Source organism: Haemorhous mexicanus, chromosome Z, assembly GCF_027477595.1.
Source record: "Haemorhous mexicanus isolate bHaeMex1 chromosome Z, bHaeMex1.pri, whole genome shotgun sequence".
Lineage (NCBI taxonomy): Eukaryota > Metazoa > Chordata > Aves > Passeriformes > Fringillidae > Haemorhous > Haemorhous mexicanus.
The window spans coordinates 50,162,666-50,184,586 of record NC_082381.1 but is presented as its reverse complement, the minus strand read 5'-3'; the positions used below and the strand labels follow the sequence as shown (position 1 = coordinate 50,184,586).

Genomic DNA, 21,921 nt, shown 5'->3' with positions numbered 1-21,921 from the left:
CTGCAAAGTTTTCCAAGTGCTGCATTCTCTTGCAATTTATTTAAGGGCAGGCAGATTGATTTTGTACCTACAGTTGTTACAAGCTACAACAGATGCAAACTTTCTTTGGCAGGTGGTGTTTCACGACTTGCCTAAAATAAAGAGACTACCAGATTCACTGACAGAAATGCAGTTCTTTGAATTTGTTTACCGAAACAGTGACTACTCTGCCTTCCAGATCCACCAGACACAAAGCCCACAGAATTTAGGGGAAGTTCTCTTCCAAGGAAGAGAAAATGCAAGGAAGATGAAAACCCTTCTTTCAAATCTGACTTTACCAACTTTACTTCAAAGACCAGCACATATCTTATTTGAGCCAATCAAACAAAACCACACAGAGTCATATTTCATTTTTACACTACTACAGGACAGACAAAGCAATGTTTGTGATTAAACTAAAAGTAAAGCATTCAGAAGTGCTGTAGGAGCTTGTGAAGTGCAGAATATCAGCATCAAAAACTATGCAGAAAACTAGAAATTCAGTCATGCAGTCCTTTAACCAAATGGTCCTGCCTCCTCAGCATTCACCAAGCCTTCAGAGAAATGGTGATCCTCATGTTTGTGTTAAGGGAATAAAACCAGCATTGATAACAAGCATTTGTGGGCAACAGGAAGTATGCATGAAGAAGAGGATAAAAGTGTTTCTGGCATTTTATATATTCAGAAACTGACTTACGCTAGTGGAGATGTAGTTGGAGTTTTTGCTTGCCTTTTGCTTTTCAGAGCACGAAGCTTATCCCCTTGTGTAAAACAGTTTGTTTCATCATCATCACTGTACTGGATAAGTGGAGGGGGGAAAGGGATAAATCAAGATTAAATATAGACACTTTGATATATAAGAATTAACTTTATCTTAAAGCTTAAAATTAGAATTATCTAAACAGGATAAAGTCAAAGGAAATTCACTTGAATAAATATAATTCTGTTCTTTCCAGTTTTCTGTTTGCTGCTTTAGAAGCTGTAAACCATTAAGTTGTGTCATGACTTACATGCATCGGAATATTGTCTCCTTTTAAAGCATAGGAAGCAATATATAATAAAATCTTTGCTTAGGTAGAGTATGATCTTCTCTAAATATAGCATTTCCCTCCTTCACTTGCCTTTTTAAAACAGCAGTACTGTCTTTTTCAAAAAGCACTATCAAAAGGTATTACAGAAGTTGCAATTACTTAGAAACTAAAATGAGTAAAAAACCCCACCCTTTCATCCCCTCCCTTTATATACACACAGTGAAGCAACAGACAATCCAAAATGAAATCAGTGTTTTTGATTGGAGAATGTATGCTTTTTCTATTGTTGACCTAATTACAAAAGACTAAAGCATGATGATGCTCCTACTTCACCTGTGTTCTAAACTCCATTTTTCATAATTGCAATCCCTAGTTTTTCCCCCCCATATTCTTTTATACAAAAAGGGTGAACAGAAAAAAATTTGATTAACAAAGTTTTAGTGCACCCACAGGTTTTTTCAAAACCTGAGAGATTCTCAACAGTTCCAACTTTTACAAGAGCACAATATTTGGATGGTTACCAGTTCAATGTCCTTTTGGATGGTTCTCCTGTTTCTTGTGTTATTAATTGAAATATCATCTACTCCTGACAGAATTCTTGTTACAGCAATTTTATGGTTTCGTTTCAACTTTGCACGGAAAATATCCCCTTCTGTCCAAAGTTCTGCCTGTTTGCTATCATAACATGGAAAAAAAGGCCCAAAACACAACAAATTAACACTGAAGATTGTTAAGTGTACAATAGAAGAAGAAGAAGAAGAAAAAGACATCTAGATTTATTTTTGGCAATAATTTACACTCAATCTACTTACTCCATCAGGAAATGCTGTTGTGGTCCAATCACAGAACCAGGTCTATTTATTCTGATCCAGGCAATAGATTCAGCAGCTGTCATCCGATAATGCTTCATGATGTAGCAGGCAATAAGTGTGCCAGTTCGTCCAAGACCAGCTGTGTAATATAAAAGAATGGCTTCTTTTATATATCCATCTTCATCTGGAATCTGTTGTAACTATAGACACTGTTACTTGGGCAAGTAGTTACCTGCCTAATTTATCAAAACAAACCTCTACTTATCAAGTGTGGCAGGGGAAACTCACTCTTTAGTCTTTTTTTATCCTATACAAGGTTACTAACACACTGTCCATATTTTTTTTTTGAGTGAGGTAACCTTCCAAAACCAGCAACTTTACAAATATCTGTAAGTTTAGCTACCTTTATTTACCTATCTATTAATATGTATGAAGGTATGAGAAACTTTATAAGCATGGGATAAAACAGTTGGCCTTTTTTTTCTTTTCAGAATTCTCCCAGCACCTTCTTGCAAACTAATCATACATTGCACTGAAATCAGCTGTTCTCCCAGCCCCTTCTCTAATTAATCTCTCTAACTCCCAAGATAAAAACAAATTTTGCAGTAAGCAAGTCTGGGCACTAGCTAGCACAGGAAAGAAGTACTCCAGAGTGAGAAACCTTATTTAAAATGGGCCTCAAAACAGTTCTATTTACCTTGGGAAACATGAGAAGCAAGAGAGGACCGCTCCAGCTAAGTGACATCTCTCCTCAATCACTTGCTGCACATGCAAATCACACATCACCTTTTCTCATTTAACAATTAACTCATCAACACCATTGTAAAATCTTCTGTATAACACAACAGCCATGACAACCACATTTCCATGACTTGCTTTAGGAACTTGCCTTAGCTTTCCATGACTTCCAGGACAGCTTTAGGAACAGACTACAGCATTCTACACTTCCTCAAGAGTGGCTAGACACCATTAGTCTGATATCTACCAAAGAATACCCTAATTTGAATGAAAACAAAGCACTTGTATCATCAATATTCCGGCATAACCAAGTAAGGGATATGCCTGAATTTACCACCTCAGCGAAGAGTAAGAGTATGGACTTGTTTTCCCAAAGTCAAGATGCTGGTTTCAACAATTCTTTCACTTTCCAATATAATTCTGTTAAATGCAGCAAACGGATGGCATATACAGGAACAAAACTGCCGTCTTTGCAGGTCCAAAGCAAACAGGTTAAGAAAAGGCACTTCTCCTTCAATCACAGCATTATCAGATACACTAGTGATGCAAAGTTGTGGAGAAGAAATGTCTGATATACTATTAAAGATGGTGCGGGAAGGGAAACATACTCTCTCTAGAACAAACAAAAACTGAATAACTCTACTAGCTGCATTGGCTGGGCTCTTAAAATCTTCACAGTCTAACTCTGGAGGAATGGATATTCAGAGCATGCCCAAACTAGTGCAGTTTCTGAGCGATGAAGATTTTGGTGGCTGTAGAACAACACTCATATATTTTAAGGGATCTCCCCAAAATGCTGCACTGTTTCCAAAAGTTTACGACTTGGTATAATTAAAAAAGTATTTTCAGAGAGAACTTGACAGGACTTCAAATGCCTGCCCAAAGCATCCTTTGAAAGTACTAACACTTTCTAGCAAAAAGAGCTATTAATATTGGAAATCTCACTTTCCCCAGTCTCTTTTTGGGAATGGCTTGGAAGACTTTTCTGGTACAAAATTAGAAGATGAAGCACTGAACAAAACCATAGAAATCATTTGAATGGAATAGTTGCAGTTAGGCAGAGATGTTAATAACTAGATATAGTAGAATTATGCTGCAAAGTACCTCAGGAACTGTAATTATAAACATCACTAGTAATATAAACTGTTTGTTGCGTCCTACCTTTGCAATGAACGGCTATTACACCTTCAGCATTTTCACAAATATTTAGAAATGTTTTAACTATAGTATCACTAGGTGTGCTTCCATCAGCAAAGAAGAGATCAAAATGCTCAAATCCAGCATCTGTAAATCGTTTGGCATCATACAGTTTTTTGTTGAGGCGTATTATAGTGGTGACCTTATTTTGCTTGAAGTATGGGAAATAAGCCTCTGGAGCATGGTGGGGATAGCCTGTTTGAGAACAGAGGATTAAAAAAAAAAGGGTAAGGCTTAAACTAAAGAAATAAAAAAATACTAAAAAATAAGATATGAAAATACTTCCAAAATAGAGACAAGATAAAGAAATATTGACTAATTGAAAATGGAATTTTAATACAATCACCTAGGTCAGATACAATTAAACCAAGCATTAAAATTTTACTGCCAGAGTTCTTATAAAAGGAAAAGAGCCAAGGGAAAAAACACACTGTTTGACAATTTTTAAAGTTTGTTCTTACTAATAACAATCAACTAAGAAAGCAGTGGGCTTGTGTTCCCCTCCTCCTTTTTTAAGCATACCATTTTCAATTTTACTTCTTGAATGAGGTCCACTGAAGGCAATGAATTTGTTTGGTATAATCCAGTTAAAATCTCCATTTTCTGCTCTCTGTCAAGAGAAAATGCTTGGTTTATCATTATCCCTGTATTTTCAGGCTTTTCCTTATTGTTTCAAAATACATGCTAGATAGAATAGATGTATAATTTTTGTCAAAGGAAGGTGTGCTAGTTGGCTGTTTTCTTTTTCATAAAGAGGATGACAGATGCACTCAACCTCTCATTTCTCCCCTGTGTCCCTGTCTTTCTAAACCAGAGTTTTAGAACAACGCAACCGATGCCCTTCAGATGAAGAGGAACTTTAAAGTTTTTATTTTTTATAGGATTCTAAATTGGTCTTACCAATTGGTCTTACTACTGTTCACAAATTAAATAATGATTTTTTAAGTTCTAGAAGCATTTAATTTTCTCTTTACAGATATCTGGCAGCTTTGCATTTCTGAGACTGCATACAATCAAGAGTAGCAGTCCTTCATTGTGATAATAATTTCCTATGGCCCAAAGTGAATTTTATGCACTTGGAGTTTCCCAGCTCAGTTTCCTTCTTTACCTCAGTGTTATTACATTTCTGCCATGTGTTCTCAAATACATACTTTGACTGTTCTCTAGCATTCAGTTAGACTTGGGCTTGTATGCCCTTTAGTTTTTCATCAAGGCTGCTCAAGAATATCCAGGGTTTTTCTAATAATGGAGACTCCCATTTATTTCCATTTTGGTTTCTGCTCTTCCCCATGTTTGGGCATAATTATGCTTAAATTTGAATGTTAGTATTCTCACTCTGACCACGAACCTTTATTTAACTATCATAACTTAAAGAGACAAAACAGAAATGGAACATAATACTCCAAAAGAATAGCAGAAATTATAAGCAATTGCTTTTGCATTAGTAACAGCAAACAAATCAAACAATGGATACTGAACACTTACTTCATAATGCTCGTATTCATCTACATCAAATGTACTAAAATCCAGGAAACCATACTGCAAAGCCTAAAATTCAGAACACAGCTCTTAACAAAGATGCCTCTTCAATGAGGACAGTTTCATTACTCTTTTTGGTTACATAAAGTCCTTTAATACACACTCTCCTTCTTTCTTCACAAAACTGAAGAATACAGATAAACTCAGTCTTGCTTCAAACCAAGTTTGTAAATTTCAATATAAGTGAAGTTAGATGAGTAAATCAACTTTTTTTGTTTTCATCAAATCACTATAAAAACCCCAGATTAGTGAAGCATTTAGTCTTTTCATCATTGCTAGCTGCACAAAATAAAAAGAAAAATAACCAGCAAAAAACATCTATTGAAGCTATTAGTAGATTCTAAAGACTGCTTTCAAGGACTGGAGATATTTTTTGTGTATAAATTCTATTTGTTAGTATCTTCACTGATTTAAAATTTCTTGCAGTCACAAAGTCCTAAGTAGATATTACTGTGAGTCCATAATGTCCCATAATTAGCCACAACCAAAATACTTAACACTGTATAAAAAATGTAATCATTTAGGTAACTAATAGCTTATCCACGTGTTAAAACAAGAAGACAAACACAGATAAACCTCATATCTCTAGATATTAAAAATACTACATTCTAATTTTCTCTTTTACTCCCTCATCTCTTGTAGCTTTCTTTGTTGTTCACCAGCAAGAACAGCAATGCACCAGCCTTGGCATACAAATAAACAATTTCAAAATACCCAAAAAAGCTGAAAAATCACCAATCTTCAAGAAGATGACTTAACCAGTAAAAATATCACTATTTGGCAGAGATACCCATAATACAAAAGACAATATTATGGTGGAGAGCTGCAGAATTCCATTTCAGTATTCATACAGACTAAAAAGAATGTGTTTTGATTCCCCTATCCTTTAATGCTACATTACTTCACTGATATATTGCTATAAAACCTAGATTTTATAATTTTATAGTTAAAAAAGAAGCACCTACCACCTAACATTTGTTTTATTTCTACTACTAAAGCAAAATTTAAAATCATTAGCAAGTGCTGCAAATGCCAGAAGTGTATAGCAAACCCATTCAAAACCCTTTCAAAGGCTATGTTCAGCCTAATACATAACACCAGGGGGCATATAAAAAACCTAACACATAGCTTTTAAGATTAGAGGTGATTTACTGTCCTGATAGATTACACAAGTAAAACTCAGAAATCCTTCCATAATATCTTCACTTATTCATTATATAAAGTATTGGTAGACTTCTATGAAGGCTGTATCTACTTTGTGACAATGCATAATGCATAGTAAACTAGGCAACAATCAGCAGATCTGCTACTTCGCAGCTCTAATAGGATCCTAGATTCCTAAGACTTCTTCTTCTGATGGGCAACATTTAGCTACTTTTTTGAAATGTGAAAAATATTAGTTTACTGACCTTGTTTATTGCATGAAAACAGTCCAGTAATGTTAGATGAAAACTGCAAGTACCAAAGGAAGCGTCCCTATAAGATACGATGACCAAAACGTAATTATTGTATTTTAATCCAAGTGAAAGCAATTGAGGATACTTCTCTAAAACATCTTTTAAAAATTAGTTCAAGGCAATGATTATTAAACTGAAATAATTATGTCAAATGATTACTTCATTTCCCATACATTGAATCTTAAAAGAATAACAACATAACATTATATTGACAGATACAACAGTAAGATTACTCCAGCTACAGTTTTTGAAAAGCTGAAATGTTCGATTTCTGACTTGGACTGTTAGGATAAACATTTTAGTAAATATAATAAAATATTTTCCTCAAAAAGCATAAATAGTTCATGCTTATACAAGAGAAGAAACTAGTTTCATTAAAACAGCTTCTTTTGATTACAAGTTTTTTAATTCTGTTGATCCAGGAATTGTACGTTCTTAGTACGCAACCATTATAAAATTTCATAAGCACCACAGATTAGGAATTCTAAAGGAACACTATAGTGAGGTAAATAAATAAATTAAACTGAATCTACACCAGAGAACATTATGCCTTGGCAGAACACCTTGAGACCTTGTAGCCCTTATCAGCTAATGTTTCTACTAAGTAGAACACATTTCATGTTCAAATTTCAACTGAGAGGAAGAACTTCTGAAGAACCTGGATAGCTGTCGCCAGTAATTTTTCCTACCCTTTCCTTCCTTATGAACCAGTGTGAAAAGGGGCAAAAATTAGGAGGAGATAGAAATAATAGAACATTACTCAAATTAAAGAAAGGACTCATAAAGGTGACATCGTAGTAGCATGTGTCTCTTAGACCACCTGATGAGAAGGAACAAATGGATAAAGCCTTCTACAGTCAGATAGAAGCAGCCTCACATTCTTAGGCCATGGTCCTCACAGGGAACTGCAACCACTCTGATATGTTTTGGAGAGATAGCACAGTAGGGCACAGGCAATGCAGAAGGCTCCTGGAATACACTGATGACAACTTCCAACTTGTCAAATATGTGAAGCAATCTGCAAATACTGTCTTGCATAAAGAATGCTATTAAGTATTGCAAGCCCTCTGTGGTGAATGACAGATATTTTGATATGTTTAACTATCAGCTACTGGCACAAAATCAGACTGACAAGTGAGAAGCAATAAAGACGATAAAAAAGCTCAATGAGTGGATACAAACAGTGGGGCTCCTTCTCCTTCTGCTGGGACTCTTCAGTACCAGCTGGTAACATCTCTGATTCACTGAGTACCTAAAGTTAGGACAGTGAGTGTGTCCCAGGTAAAAACTTCAACACCAAAAAAAAATCCAACCCAAAAACCAACCACCCAAAAACAATCCACAAAAAACAAAACAACCCCCAACAAACAAAAACCCATCCCAAAACACAAAACAAAATAAAATAAAACCCCAGAAAACCAACACAGCAGAAACTAGTACTGAAAAATGTTACATTCTTCTTCAAAATATCAAGGTACAGAAAGTTCTATCAACTTGTTATTTACCTGAAAGGAAGATATGAAACACTTCCTGACAATATAAGCCTGTACACATCTTCTGGGGATTCTTTCAGGTATATTATCTATTTTTGGAAAAAGACAGAAAAGGAAAAAGACTATTTTAAGACAGACTTCAATAATTTCAAGTAATTTGTTTACTGCAGAAGGCATAATTATTTATCACAAAGTGCAAAAGTGCTGGAAAAGAGTGGCATCAAGAACAAATGTTTGCAAGTGTGCAACAATAAAACTAACATAAACAATTAAAAATCTTGTCAATCTAAAGAAATATATATTTTAAAACAATCTTTATAGATTTGTGCAGGAGTTGTTCAGTTATAGACTACAATGAAAAGGTTCCTGTTCATTTGGATTCTTACATTTCTACTACAACTCTGCTTCACCAGTTTGTAGATTTTTTAAATTAAGCTTTTAAGATGTAAATCAAAAGATAAAAATCTGCAGAGATATCACTAAAGCTATGAATCATCTGTTACACAAACTGTCGGTACACGCAGCAGACAAGACTAAAACAGTTATTTATGTATGTTTTGATCTTCCTACATCAGAACATTTGCATTAATCCAAATTCTGTACTTCCTCTTTTGCACTGCTGGGGCAATATCCAGTAACTAAATCCAGATGCCATAAACTAAGAGAAAATAAAAATTAGAAATAATAAAAAAGGAAATCTGTAGCTTCAGAAGCAAAATACTATGAACAGAATGAATCCAACTTTCTACTGTCAAAAACAATCAGAAAAGAATTCACAAAGGACCAACTTACGAGAAATATCCGTATGGTCTTCCATCACAACATGTCTGATCCCTCTTGGATAGCCTTTAACACTAAGGTCTCCTTAAAGAGTATCTAAAACTCCTCTTTTTTGTACATCGCTTCTTCAAATACCATTAAACACCAACCCCAGCATGGCCAGGAGGTAACAACTGTTAATAACAAGCTGTCATTAACAGGTCAATATTCAGTAATTTCAAGTTTAATACTTTTTCTTTGAAATTGCTTTAACAATCTACGGAACATTGTGTTTTTTTTCACTAATGTTCAGTAAAATTACTTATTTCTTTTATACTAATGACATTTTCCCTTAGAGATATTTGAAAGTAAAAATCCTCATGAGTATTAATTAAACATCTTCCAAAAAGCAAGGCATGGTATATTTACTTTCTGCTGCTTTGGAGACTTTTTCTTTAAAAAGCTGGCATTGCCTTTAAAATTTCTTTGATGCTGCCGCAAAGCCAGTTTGAACAAATGGCTTAACATACCTTAAACATCCTCTCCCCACACACACACAGAGAAAACAAGAGTTAGAACAGATGTTGCTAAAAAAAACCCCAACAAACAAATCCAGCTTGAAACACAACCTAAAGAGACAGCTAAAACAGACATGGCCAACAGGTGACCCCTTTGATTTTCTTGATTCAATTAGTGTGTTAAGTATTTTCAGAGCATTCTTCCCTTGAAATTGGCAGAAGAAAACAGAAAAATAAATCTTTCTTGAGACATAGTTAAGTAATGAAAACTGCATGTTTTGTGTGTGTGTGCTTTCTCTGGGGAGAGATAAGCGACTTCTGCATTTATATTTGCAAGTATACACTCAAAACAGAAAAGATACTTCAAAAGTCTCCCTAGGTATCATTGAATACCTCTGACGGCGAAATTCACTTTTTATTCTACAGGCATTCATTGCCTGATTTGGATGTAAAGGTTATCTTCCAAGAAATTTCAAATTGTATGCTTTGCTACAGTCCTAATTTGCATCTTGCAGGACAGTGAACACATATTGCTAGCAACCATACACATCAAGCACTTCTTGTTTATCAGGAAGAGAGCCCTGTCACTGAAAAACTTACAAACCCGAGACATGAAATAGAATTAAAAAACAGATAGTAATTAGACAGAGTTTGTAGCCAGAAAAAACTGAGTCACCTGGAAAAAACAGGATTACAGAATCACAGAATCAATTAGGCTGGAAAAGATCTCTGAGGTCATTCTAGTCCAACCCTTGCCCAAACAGGACCATGCCAACTAGACCATGGCACTGTGTGCCACGTCCACTCTTCCCTTAAACATCTCATCCACCATCTCCCTGGGCAACTCATTACAATGTTTAATCAATCCTTCACCTTCCTGAGAAGAAATTCCTCCTAATGTCCAGCTGGACTTAAGTACTATCACACTGTGTAGTATACAGAGTACTAATTGTACCACAGGCAAATAGAAATGCAACTAATACTATGTGATTTTGTAAGCTTGTAGAAAAGCTCATCTGAGGTGTGAGAGAAATCCTTGGCCTTTCTGAGCTACCAGCTTCTTAAAGGAAACAAGACAGAATGCAGAAGTATTTGTTTACAAGTGTAACAGCTGCAAGAGAAAATTTTTTCTCATTTCACTGTGTTGTATTAAAATAAGTTAGTTAGTTCTATTATGTTAGTTCTCAAGTACGGATCCTGCTTCTAAAATTACATTACCAGTGAAACTGCTAGAAAAACCTTTTTAGCATACATAACATACATAAATAACAACAACATACATACATACATACATATGTGTATGGACTTTTCTTAACACAGCTACATAAGAACACTTCCTTCATACAAGGACATTTTAAAAACCCCATCTGATTTTGCAAAGCAAAAATACAACTTGGATTGTTCAACTGAAGCAAAATACAGCATTTTTACTGAAGAAGGAAACTTATTCTGAAACAAAGAGAAATCCTGCTACACTCAGCTGTGACACTACCACACACATAAAAGACACAGCAAGTGAACAATTGTGCAGAGACAGCAGTTCATGAAATGGTCAGATAGCGTACTCAGTGGAAAGCGCTGGCAAAAAAATTAGGTTAGTATGAGAATAGCTGGATGAGTGCAATGGTATAGAGTGCTTCAAAAGGGAAGAATGACACTCACACATTATGGGAAAGACCATAAACAGATAATTACTTCACAAGGAAAGTATCTTGGCAGTAACACAACACAAGAAGCTGTGATAGTCAAAGTGGAGACATAATCAGTTTCTGTCAAGGTTAAGGGAGTACACAGCTAGAAATCCTGGATGTAACCAAGGCTGGATGAAGGCTAAACATGGTGGGGGGGGGGGGGGGGGGAGGGGCGCTGCTTTTAGGCTGGAGTGAACCAAATTCCATCTATGGTAACAGGTAAGACTGAAGTAGCAAAGCTCAGAGAAGCAACAGATGTCAAGGCAGCAGAGGCCACACATCTGCATTAGGAAATGGTCTGCACCAAAAGAATTCCATCACTAGACAGAGAGCCAGCACTGAAGATCTGACATCTTTACTATATACTTCCAGCAGCTTTTAAGCTTAACAGCTGGGTTTTGTCTGTTCCTGTGGACTGTCGGTTTAGTCTGTTCCTGTGGCCCATTAACTGCTCCATGAAGGGAACTAAAGTGCAGTAGTTAGCACTTAAGGAAAGATTCAGTTCAAAAAATATTTCTGACACATCTATATCTATATAAAACTGAATATAATACTGTTTCTGACCTGGAGGAGGCCAGGGAGGCCTTAAAGATGAACAATTTCATTGGAACGATGTGAGTGAACAAAGGACTAAAGAAAGCAAATAAATGGGAAAGAGAAAGTAGTAGTGATCAAATACCTGTAGAAGACAGAAGTGTTGAAAGAGAGGAGGACTTTCTAAGGCAGCAAGCAGTACTGAAGTTTTAGAAAATAAGAGAATGGAAATGTTGATCTGATGAATAACAAAACAAAGATATATTTGTAAATTAATGAGGTATGTAATGGGGGAAGGAGAGGAAATGAGAGAAGACAAACTTCAGAAATCAAAATATACAACAGCTGAAACTAATTTGTCCAGATGCTGATTAAAATTTATGTTTCTGCGGTGCTAAGATGATGAAAAACTTCACAAATAAAGTTGTTTTCTTAGGTTAATGCCATTAAAGCAACAAACAAAAATGACTACTAAAAAGATAAAAATATTAAACTAAATTTAAAGCAATAATGTTAGCTGTTATTTAGCAGAAGTATTCACTCTCAGGGATAATTTTTATCCTTCTATGCATATACGAATGAATAAAAGACTATTAGAATTTTAAACTTATTTCCCAAGAGGATTCTTTCCTGCATTAGGGAAATATTAAAAAAAAAAAAGCCTTGTTTAAAAAAAACTTAGTCAATGCAGCATGCATCTACAAGTTCAGCTTTTAGAATTTTCCTACAGTCATATTCAAGTGCAAATAGGAGTATACATACATATCTATACACACACAAATACAAACAGAAAAACTCTTAAAATATTTTAAGAATCTTCTACTTAAGTACCTTTCAGGAAAATTGTTACTATAAGGAATTGGTATCTTTCAAGTCCAACATACCATTTTTTCACAATCTGCAATCATTTGTACACAGACAATTTAGAAATTTGCTTTTTTTATGCATACAAAAAATATCCTACTGAACTTCAATATATAGCCAGGAATTTGCTATTAGCATTTGAACCACTAACAATGCTCTAATCATCCTTTTCATTTAGGACATCTGCTTCCAATTAAGGAACTACAGGCACCTCTGTGAATGGTCAAGAACATCCAAGTACTGAAGACTGGGAAAGGTGCACTCAAGCACTCCTCCTGCCAACAGTGCTGTGCAGTCAAACAGCTGCTTTCAAATTCACTCAATGAAATACAAGGGTTTGCAGGATTAGGTGCCCCAGTCTTTATTTATGAGCATTTAAAATCAACCAGAGAATAAGAGCTTTTAGCAAGCCATGTGTTTGTCTGATTCATTAGTGTTTTCAATCCAGCCTTATTTTACAAGCAACCATTTCCTAGATTAGGGTTATAACCATTGGAATGATATTTATAATAGGATGCAAATATTCCTGGTGGAAAGGGAAATGAGTCTCTGGTTAAAAAAGGCATCTTAACTTTCAATACATGGTACTGTCAAGTAAAATAATAATGCTGCATATAAGACAAAACATGTTTAGTAATAATCATAGATGACATAACCTGTTGCTTCTTCAGGAAAATTAAACAGACCATTGAAATAAGCTTTACTGTTAGAAACTATATCAACTCAAGTGTGTAAATAGCACTTTAAATTCATATCTATGATGTGCTCAATACAATCATGTTTATCTGCCTGTTCACCCTCAACTGAAAAATCTGCTTAAGGCTGCTACGTAAATCATACATTTTACCAACCATGCTCACTTAGAAAACAGAAAATAATGAGATAATTAATTTTAAACTGCTTACAAGCAAATTTTATGTGATGCAACTATATTCCAAAAATATCACTCTTCCAAGACAGCCTGAACTGCTGTAAACAGCAATTAAACCCATTCTGAACAAATGCAAGTAACTGCTGTGTGTGACCAGACTCAAACACAAGATCATACAGACGTTATAACTTTAAAGTGTTAAATATTTTATTTCATTACAAGCTCAATTGGATATACTACTCAGTTAGTAGATTAAATTTCTAGCAATTTCCTTAGGACAAAATGTTAGATGTTGCAAAATTAAAATAGAAGTTTATTAGAACAAAAAGCTTCCTGTATGGATTTGTGTTGTAGTGAAGAAAAGCATTTGGCCAACAGTTTCGTCACTAGCAGAAACACAATCATTAAGAGGATAAAAGAGACAGAGAGTGAATAACTGCCTGTCTCTGGCAACTCTCTTTGTTCATCATAAACAAAAGCAAGAAACCTCCAATCACCTTTCATACAGCAGAGGGAAAGTATAAAAAACCCTGAACTGACTGGACTGGGAGCATCAATATTCTGTGCCAGGTAAGAAAGCAACCTGAGGCTATAGAGTGAGAGACCTCCAAAAGAATAACCCTTTTTCTCCTATGGAGACAAGCAGTTTCGTAGGAACATACTGGAAAAGAACCTAGTACCAACAGCAGGAAAAGCTGCTGCTGTGAAGATTAATCATGATTTCCCAAATACAACTCAGAGAAGGTAGCATTTCAGAGGACACAAACTCAGAGACAGCCAAGATTCCAGGTAACTTCTGCTTAAATGAAAGGTCAGTATTTGTCCATCTTGTCTCTTCCCCCTATTCATCAAGCACCTCTCACCAAAACATAGCTGAGGGTAAACATGGTTTACCCACTCTAAATTTGAGCACTGTCACAGTTACCCATTCACCACCACCCAGCCTGGATCACTAGACAGGTTTATCTCAGCCTTAGCCAGAGATAATTCTGCAAGTGTCACACTAAGAACAGAGCAGTTCAACATCACACCAGTGGGTGCCAATTGATTCTCCAACCTCCAGCCTCTACCCAGCATTAGGCCCACAACTAGGAAGGATACTAACAAATTGAAAAGGCAAAAAACCAATACTATGGATTAGAACGGATGAAGGAAACACTGCTTACCCTGAAGAAAGAAGATGAGAAAATAGACAAAGTACAGAGATGAGTCCTGGAGAAGGTGACCTGAATTACAGCAGTTCATGGGGCGGTACCCTGGAAGGGTCACCCTCCAAGTACATAATTAGTGCCAGGCCTGAGAAAAAAAACACTGTTACTAAGTTAATGTAGCCAAGGGGAGAGGGGGGAGCTTGGGAATTGGGTGGACAGGGCACAGAGGGTACATTTTCTTTTGTAATATAGAAGGAGCAATGATGGAAGAAGCAGACTTTCCTCACCCACAGCCAAGTCCTGGTGAAAATCAAGAGAAGCCACTGTAGATATCAACTCAGAAGACCACTGCTGCTTTGGTAGTGTGGTAAGGCCTGAACAGTGCAGACAGCTTTCAAGGAAAAGATTTTTCTTTAAAAGGTGAAGAACAAAGATTTCCCCCCCCAGCACCCCTTCTTTCCCTTTTCCCCCTCCACCCAAATAAAGCGTAACATTCAACCCCAACACACTGAATTCTGGCTACCCTTTGTGTGGCTGAAGGTGCCAAATTTTTGCTAACCTGCATAGAAGAATATTATTCCCATGATGTCTGCAAAAATGTAGAAACAAAATACAGAATTAAAATAGATAAAAGATGAACAATAAAGGGATTAAGGTCTAAATTGTTAAGATTTACTCTAAAAAATTAGTATTTTATTCTAAACTACATATACAACAATGTATTTGTAAACTTAATTCTTCACTCTTAAGGCCATGTTATAGTGAAGAGCTTGAGTTAGGCTGTGCTGTCACATCAAAGTACACCTGGAAAGAAGCAGGAGATGCAGGAGGGGAGAGAAAGAAGTATGTAGTCTGGAGAGTTCATAAACTATCTCCACTGAAGAGGAAAGAAAGACAAGTTAGATGAACGGGAGTGGGGGAAACATTAAAACACATCAATAGTGAAGAAAAGACTGAGAACAGTTTGCTCAAAAACAAGAACACTAACACTAACCTTACCACACCACAGTTAATGAAGACCTTCACAATTGCCTTAGTAGTTGGAGCATATCCCCACATGATATATACACACATATATACATTTGAACAAAAGATGACAAATGATAAATCATGATAATATATTGCAATTCCTTTAAGCAGAAGTTATAATATTCTGTTTAAGAATACAAATTTGAGATCAACAAGCCTTTGAAAAGACAGCTCAGAAGTTGAATGTTTATGAGGACATAGAAGTCCTGGAGGAGAGTTAGTCATATACAGCTCATTACAGTTTTATAGCTTAAATGTAACTATGTTTTAAAAAAACCCAAAAGATAACAAAACCAGAAATTACACAGACTCACAGCCTTGATATTCTTGAAAACCTTGCTGTTATTCCTTGTTATACCTAACAAGTGACTTGCAGCACCTGCACCTACAGAGCACCCCAAAACTGTGCTTAAGTTATCAAACAACTTTCAACCCAAGTAGACAAGCACTACTTTTGTGCTTGTCTGCATGAATCTGCAATGGCCACATTCCCTTTGTACTTCCTTGCTCTTCCTTGAATGAACCAGAACTCCCCCAAAGTAAGGCATCGCTTACCCACAGAGCTCCTCAACCCTAAGGTAAACTGTTGAAATGGGAACCTACCATGAAGTTAAATAAACAGAACCAAGTAAGAAAACACATTCAGTCCATAGAAAACAAAATACAATATCAACCTACAACTTACACTATAAGATCAGAAAGTAAATTATGACAATCAGCTCAAGCGACAAAGAGTATTACCAACATAACACAGTCTGATTAACTAAAATTAGAGAAAAACCTCCTAAAAGATTTGACCAGTATCTGGATGGATCTTCAACAAAAAGCAAAGCATTCTGAAACTAAAGAAGGTAGACACTTAACCCTACATATGTTTTAAATAAAGAAGTCATCAATATTTCCTTTCAATCAGGAAATATGCTTATAGACATGTTTATCAGGCATTCTGAATAGATCCTGTATCATTGCTTGCTCCACAGACAACAATCCAATATTCCCTACAGAAAGCAGAAATATGGGACAAATATATGTGAACACTTGAGCAATGAGCTCTGTAATTAAGCTTGCCTCTTCATGAAAGATCATCAAAGCATGCCACAGGGAGAAAAAAAAGCCTCAGGGGCATAGTTTTTCTTCTGTGATCTTTCTTCAGAGGAATCCCTCCTACATGAAACTGGGAAGAAATTCTACCCTACTGTAAAGAAAATGTAGTACCAAAGCCAAAATGTATTGCACTGGAAAGAAAATCTGCATCTAGCTAGAGTTAGATCACTATCTTAGACTCGCAAATTTGCAAGAGAGATGTGCCTACATACAAGGAGGTGACTGATACTCATCCTGTGCTTCACTTTCCCTCAGGCCTTTCAGGGAAACTGCCAAAATACTCAATGTGTACAATACAGTAACTTAAGCACCTCTCCAAACTCTGAGAACTATGGTGGTTTTGCCATATTTTTTTTGCCATATGCCATGTGTCTGCAACTAGCCCTACCACATGCCTGGGCTAGTCAGTCATGATCTCTCTGTGAGCATCCTTTCTTTACTCTCAACTCCCACTTCCTTCACTGCAGCTCTCTAAAGCAAAAACTGCCTACTCATCTGTACAACAGCCTCTGTTTCTAATTACTGTGCTTTGGATTGTCATAAGCCATACATATTAATCTTATAGCTTTATTCAAGGCTGTTGAAGCACTCATCTTCACTCACATGTTATTATTGCAACATGGCAGGGCTACCAGGTGATCAAAAAAAAGGTTTATTTCAGGTTTTCCGTATACTTTTGCATAGTCAACCACAGTTTTTTCCTATTACGATTGTTTTCCCATTGGTTAATCTTCTGTACAAAAATTCTGCTCAGAATGTTGGCTGCTGTGCCACACAATGCTACCACGACACATATTTAGAAGAATGTAGAAAAAAACAAAACTCACTTTTTTCCAAATAATGGCTGATAACTGTAGCTAGGCCCCTCTTGCTTTCTGGACCTCAATTATGATCAAATAATTAGGAAGAAATAGTTTTCCTAAAGGTTGCAGCTGTTTTGTCAACATAATCCCTTAATGGCAAACAAGCCTAATTACTCATATTTCCAGTCTCCGTGCAGTTCAAGATTGCACAAGTCTACAACAGCATTCCCAATTCAAATACCAACAGTGACATGTTTTGAAATTTAGTTCTCAATTTGTAAAAAGTGTTACAGAATATAGACAACAGAGAAACCCCAGGGAACAGAAAATGGACATCCTGCATGATGCAGAGAGGCAGCAAGGAGACTGCCTGCATCACAGAAAGTACTGTGTAGCCTTTGCAGCCAATAAATAGGAATAACCTAAGGCTACATAAACCAATCTCTCAAATCTCCAACATCAAAAAGTGCATAGCTTCTTATTTCATTTTATTACTCAGTAAACAAGAGAAATGGTTACAACCAAGGTGTGTTAAAAGTCAAACCAGAACCTGAATAGGGTGCATCACAGCTTTCAGCCTGAAGAATTCACCATTTTATTTCTTGACTACATTTCTGTGTACCAAATATATGCAGTTGTGATATAAAGCCAGTCCTTTTCCCCTCTGCAGCCACAGACTCGGCTAGTACCTTTCCAGCCACATTGTATCTTCCCAGGTTTTAGAAAGGCTCTAAACCCATCACACATTCTCAATGCTTCTCCCGGATTAATTGAAGAGACTACCTTGTACTAGAGAAGAAGCAGCTGGGGAAAGAAATTTAAACATGCACTGGCAAATGATACATTATATTTCACATAAGATATTATGTTTCTATTATAAGAAAAGAAAAAGACATGCGGTTGGGGAAAGTCAAAAGTTCAAGAAGCAATGATTTTTTCTAAATGAAAATGTTAATACTGATTTTTTTTTTCAGCAATGCTCTTATTTCTTAATAACAGAAATGGCAGTAGGAAGGAAAAAACCTGAAATCATACAACTTCACTAACATACATTCTGGACCTTAGAAACTCTCTTATTATGTGGTTCGTTATTATAATTACATTAGTAGGATGATTAATCAAGAGAAAAGAATTGTTTCTATCTTGCCATTCTAAAAACTGAGTATAAAAAAATGAACACAATCAGCAGCTGATGTAAAAATTTAAATACTTACTGCGTAGGAGCCTATGAGGAATGCAGCGTTTGCTTGCTTTTTCTGATCAAAGCCAGTATAATGAATTATTTTCTTCCTTATCAATGAAAATGACTGTATCAAGAAATGAACAAGATTATGATTTTGCAGCTTAGACCTTTTACACCTTCTTTTATAAAACCAGATGAATGCAAGAGTTTGTTTTCCTCCTTTCATACAGCTGATCAGAAAAGAAAAATACTGTGGCGCAGTCCCTCAGAAGCTTTGGAAAACTGTATTGCATCACTACCTAAATTTTTGCAGAATTTCCCCCCACATCTAGCCTAAATAATTTTTGATAGAAATTACTGAAATACTTTCTTTTTCCTCTTAAATGCATTTGTTTTTTTAGTTAGCATTTTTTATTTCAAACAGATAGCCATTTATGAGAACAGAAAGAGGCATTCTCAAAAGCAACACAAGTATATTAAAGTTGCAAAAATTTTAAAAACAGAGTTTACACCTTTTCGTTCATTTTTCAAACTCAAATGTAAATAAATCCACTAGTATTTGTTTCTAAGGATCAGAACCATGCTTAGATTAAAATATTTTGAAATTATTTTTAAACTTTATCATAAATACTTTTTAAAGTGTCTTCTTGGCTTGGCATACAGTTTCTCCATTTATCTTAGAATGTGGGTGGAATGGCATTTCCAATAGAAAGGACACACATGTGTGGTGGCAGTTATCCCCCAACTAGCCCTTGAAATAAATTCTGATGTGCTTGAAACTGCACAATTTGATCAACTGCTAAGTTATCGTAAAATGTAATTTTGTGCATTTAAATAGCAATGTTATTTGTTCAAGATACCAGATTCAATGCATTCAAGCCAAAACCCCAGATCAGTAGCAGAAATATGTTCTCAGAAATCCTAACATGTCAGACACAAGACATGGAAAGGGGCTATAACATAGAAGCAACTATTTTGTCGCTTCAGAGCATCCAATATACAAAAATCAGAGAATCTAATTTCTGATGAACACAGTTACCCATGTGGGAGTTTACAATCTTCCAGCCTGGACCACTAAACAGGTTTATCTCAGGCTTAGCCAGAGACAATTCTGCTAGTGCCTCAGTAAAAACCGAGCAGCAACATCACACCCACAGGTGGCAATTGCTTCTACACCTTAAAGAATAATAAAACAAGTCTGAATTCTGCAAACTATTATCTGTGACAGACATCAAGGAATGAAAAAAAAAAAAACCCTCTTATTCTATTATGTGCTTTATATTTCCTACTTTTCACAGTTCAGTGACAGTTTAAAGATCTAAGTAGTTTTGAAGAGGCAAATCATGATTGACATTAACAAAAATAAGGTTTTTTTATCTGCCAAACAGGTTTTATACTCCAACATCTACTAAAGGTCAACTAACTTTGTAGTAAATTGTGTTAATTAATTTAAGAAATCCATTTTAAACACACTATGCTTTATCAAGAGCCCAAAAATTACTCAGCTCCTGTAAGAGAAAATAACCTGCAGTACAAACAGAGCAGTCTCCTTAAGGCCAATGCTATCAATGCTACTAAAGATCAAATGTTTATTATTGAAGAATGTCAGCATCAGAAGAGAAGACCAAGTCAAACAAAAATAATTCCAAACAAAAACATACACCTTCAAGCTCACTCAATGTTGACAGATTGCCAATAGGACAGAATTCCAGCAAAAAAGCTTTTCCTATATAAGAGGCTGTATTAATTCAGCAACTGATCTTCTGGAAGCTTAACGATAGTTACTGCCACGGTTGTGTATCTTCTGTGAGTGAGTGAGTAAGTGAATGTTCCACCCTGACTCTCCTCCTCCCTAAATTCACCTCACTAAAATATAGCATTCATATTCAGAATTCAGCCGGATTAGGAAAACAGGAAAGCACCTGAACAAGAGCAACAAAAGAAATGTTGGCCTACTTGTTTTTGCTTTTTAAAATGCCAGTAATAATTGGCTTTTGAATCAAAAACCCAAGCATTACCTTTAATTTCCTGTTTAGCTTGCAGCAGTATCTGTAGACCATTGCCAGATTGAGTGGTCCAAAGTCTGCATAGAAACTGTCAGAAAAAAGGAGAAAAATTGTACATGACCCCTGTAAATGCCTTTTTTTTTAACAAGATGCACAAAGCAAGGAGTAATAATATACATGCGATATATATACATCATTCTAAAACCAAGCATGCTTTCTTACATAAACACATAGTGTTTTGTTGGAGGAAATTATCTTAAACATGGACTAATTTTTTTTTATTTTCCACACAGGACCATTCAAAACTCAGTACCCCAGAATTTGAGAACTATTTCTCACTACTGTATCGCTCTGTGACAAAAGTTTTTAAACTCTTATTTTAAGAGAGCCTCATAAGCTTTACTTTAAAAGAAGGCAACTTGTGCTAGAGAAAAGGCAACACAGAGAATAAAGATTTATTAGTGTATTAAAACCCAGGAAGCATGCCCTTGATCAAAACTATTTGAAGAATTAGCAACATTCCACATCACGTGAAAGACAAACATTGTTCACTACAGGGGAAATAATATATCCATTGTCAGCTCATAAAGACTTGAATTGACTTTTCCATTTTCTTCTCTGACTCTAGGAAGTTCAGACATTCCACTTAATACTTGAGGAACCAAATACACCCCTTTTAGTCTGGCAGTACAATGTGCACTTCTAAATTTACATGGCTGTATCATGTTTCTGCGTCTTCTAACAAGAATGTGTACAATGAAAGCTTCTGCTTTGAAAATGTTTTTAAGAAATCCTGATGGGAAAGCAAGAAACCCTTTAAAGCCTATAAATCATCATGGCACTAAGTCTTAGAAGACCAGACTCATGGAATCAATTCTCCAATGAGACTAACTCCTCACTGCTGTTGTTCTGACTAATTTATTTCTGTCAAAAAAGGAAAAAAAAAATTAACTTGATACTTACTTCTCATACACAAGTTCATCATCTATACAGAAATAATGGGTATTTGCAGCTCCACTCTTTGGTTTTTGGTAGAGAATTGCAAAATAAAGGCGATCTGAAATGCAAGAAAATGGGAAGCTTTTATAAACATAATGATTTTCTGCTGAAACTCTGAAGTATT

The 21,921-nt window shown here is 35.7% G+C and overlaps 1 protein-coding gene across 5 annotated transcripts in view; it reads right to left on the bottom strand.

Moving 5' to 3' along the window:
• The window catches only part of CDC14B (cell division cycle 14B), a 44,304-nt gene that overhangs the window by 14,316 nt on the left and 8,067 nt on the right, over positions 1-21,921 (bottom strand). For all 5 annotated transcript variants that reach the window (XM_059836697.1, XM_059836700.1, XM_059836699.1 and 2 more), the window contains exons 2-12: positions 21,762-21,855; positions 20,811-20,886; positions 18,824-18,916; positions 8,298-8,374; positions 6,745-6,811; positions 5,282-5,344; positions 4,319-4,406; positions 3,761-3,991; positions 1,862-2,000; positions 1,571-1,724; positions 716-816 (exon numbers count right to left, since the gene is read on the bottom strand). In XM_059836697.1, the coding sequence (XP_059692680.1) occupies positions 716-816; positions 1,571-1,724; positions 1,862-2,000; positions 3,761-3,991; positions 4,319-4,406; positions 5,282-5,344; positions 6,745-6,811; positions 8,298-8,374; positions 18,824-18,916; positions 20,811-20,886; positions 21,762-21,855 (1,183 nt within the window). The remainder of the gene's footprint in view (positions 1-715; positions 817-1,570; positions 1,725-1,861; positions 2,001-3,760; positions 3,992-4,318; positions 4,407-5,281; positions 5,345-6,744; positions 6,812-8,297; positions 8,375-18,823; positions 18,917-20,810; positions 20,887-21,761; positions 21,856-21,921) is intronic.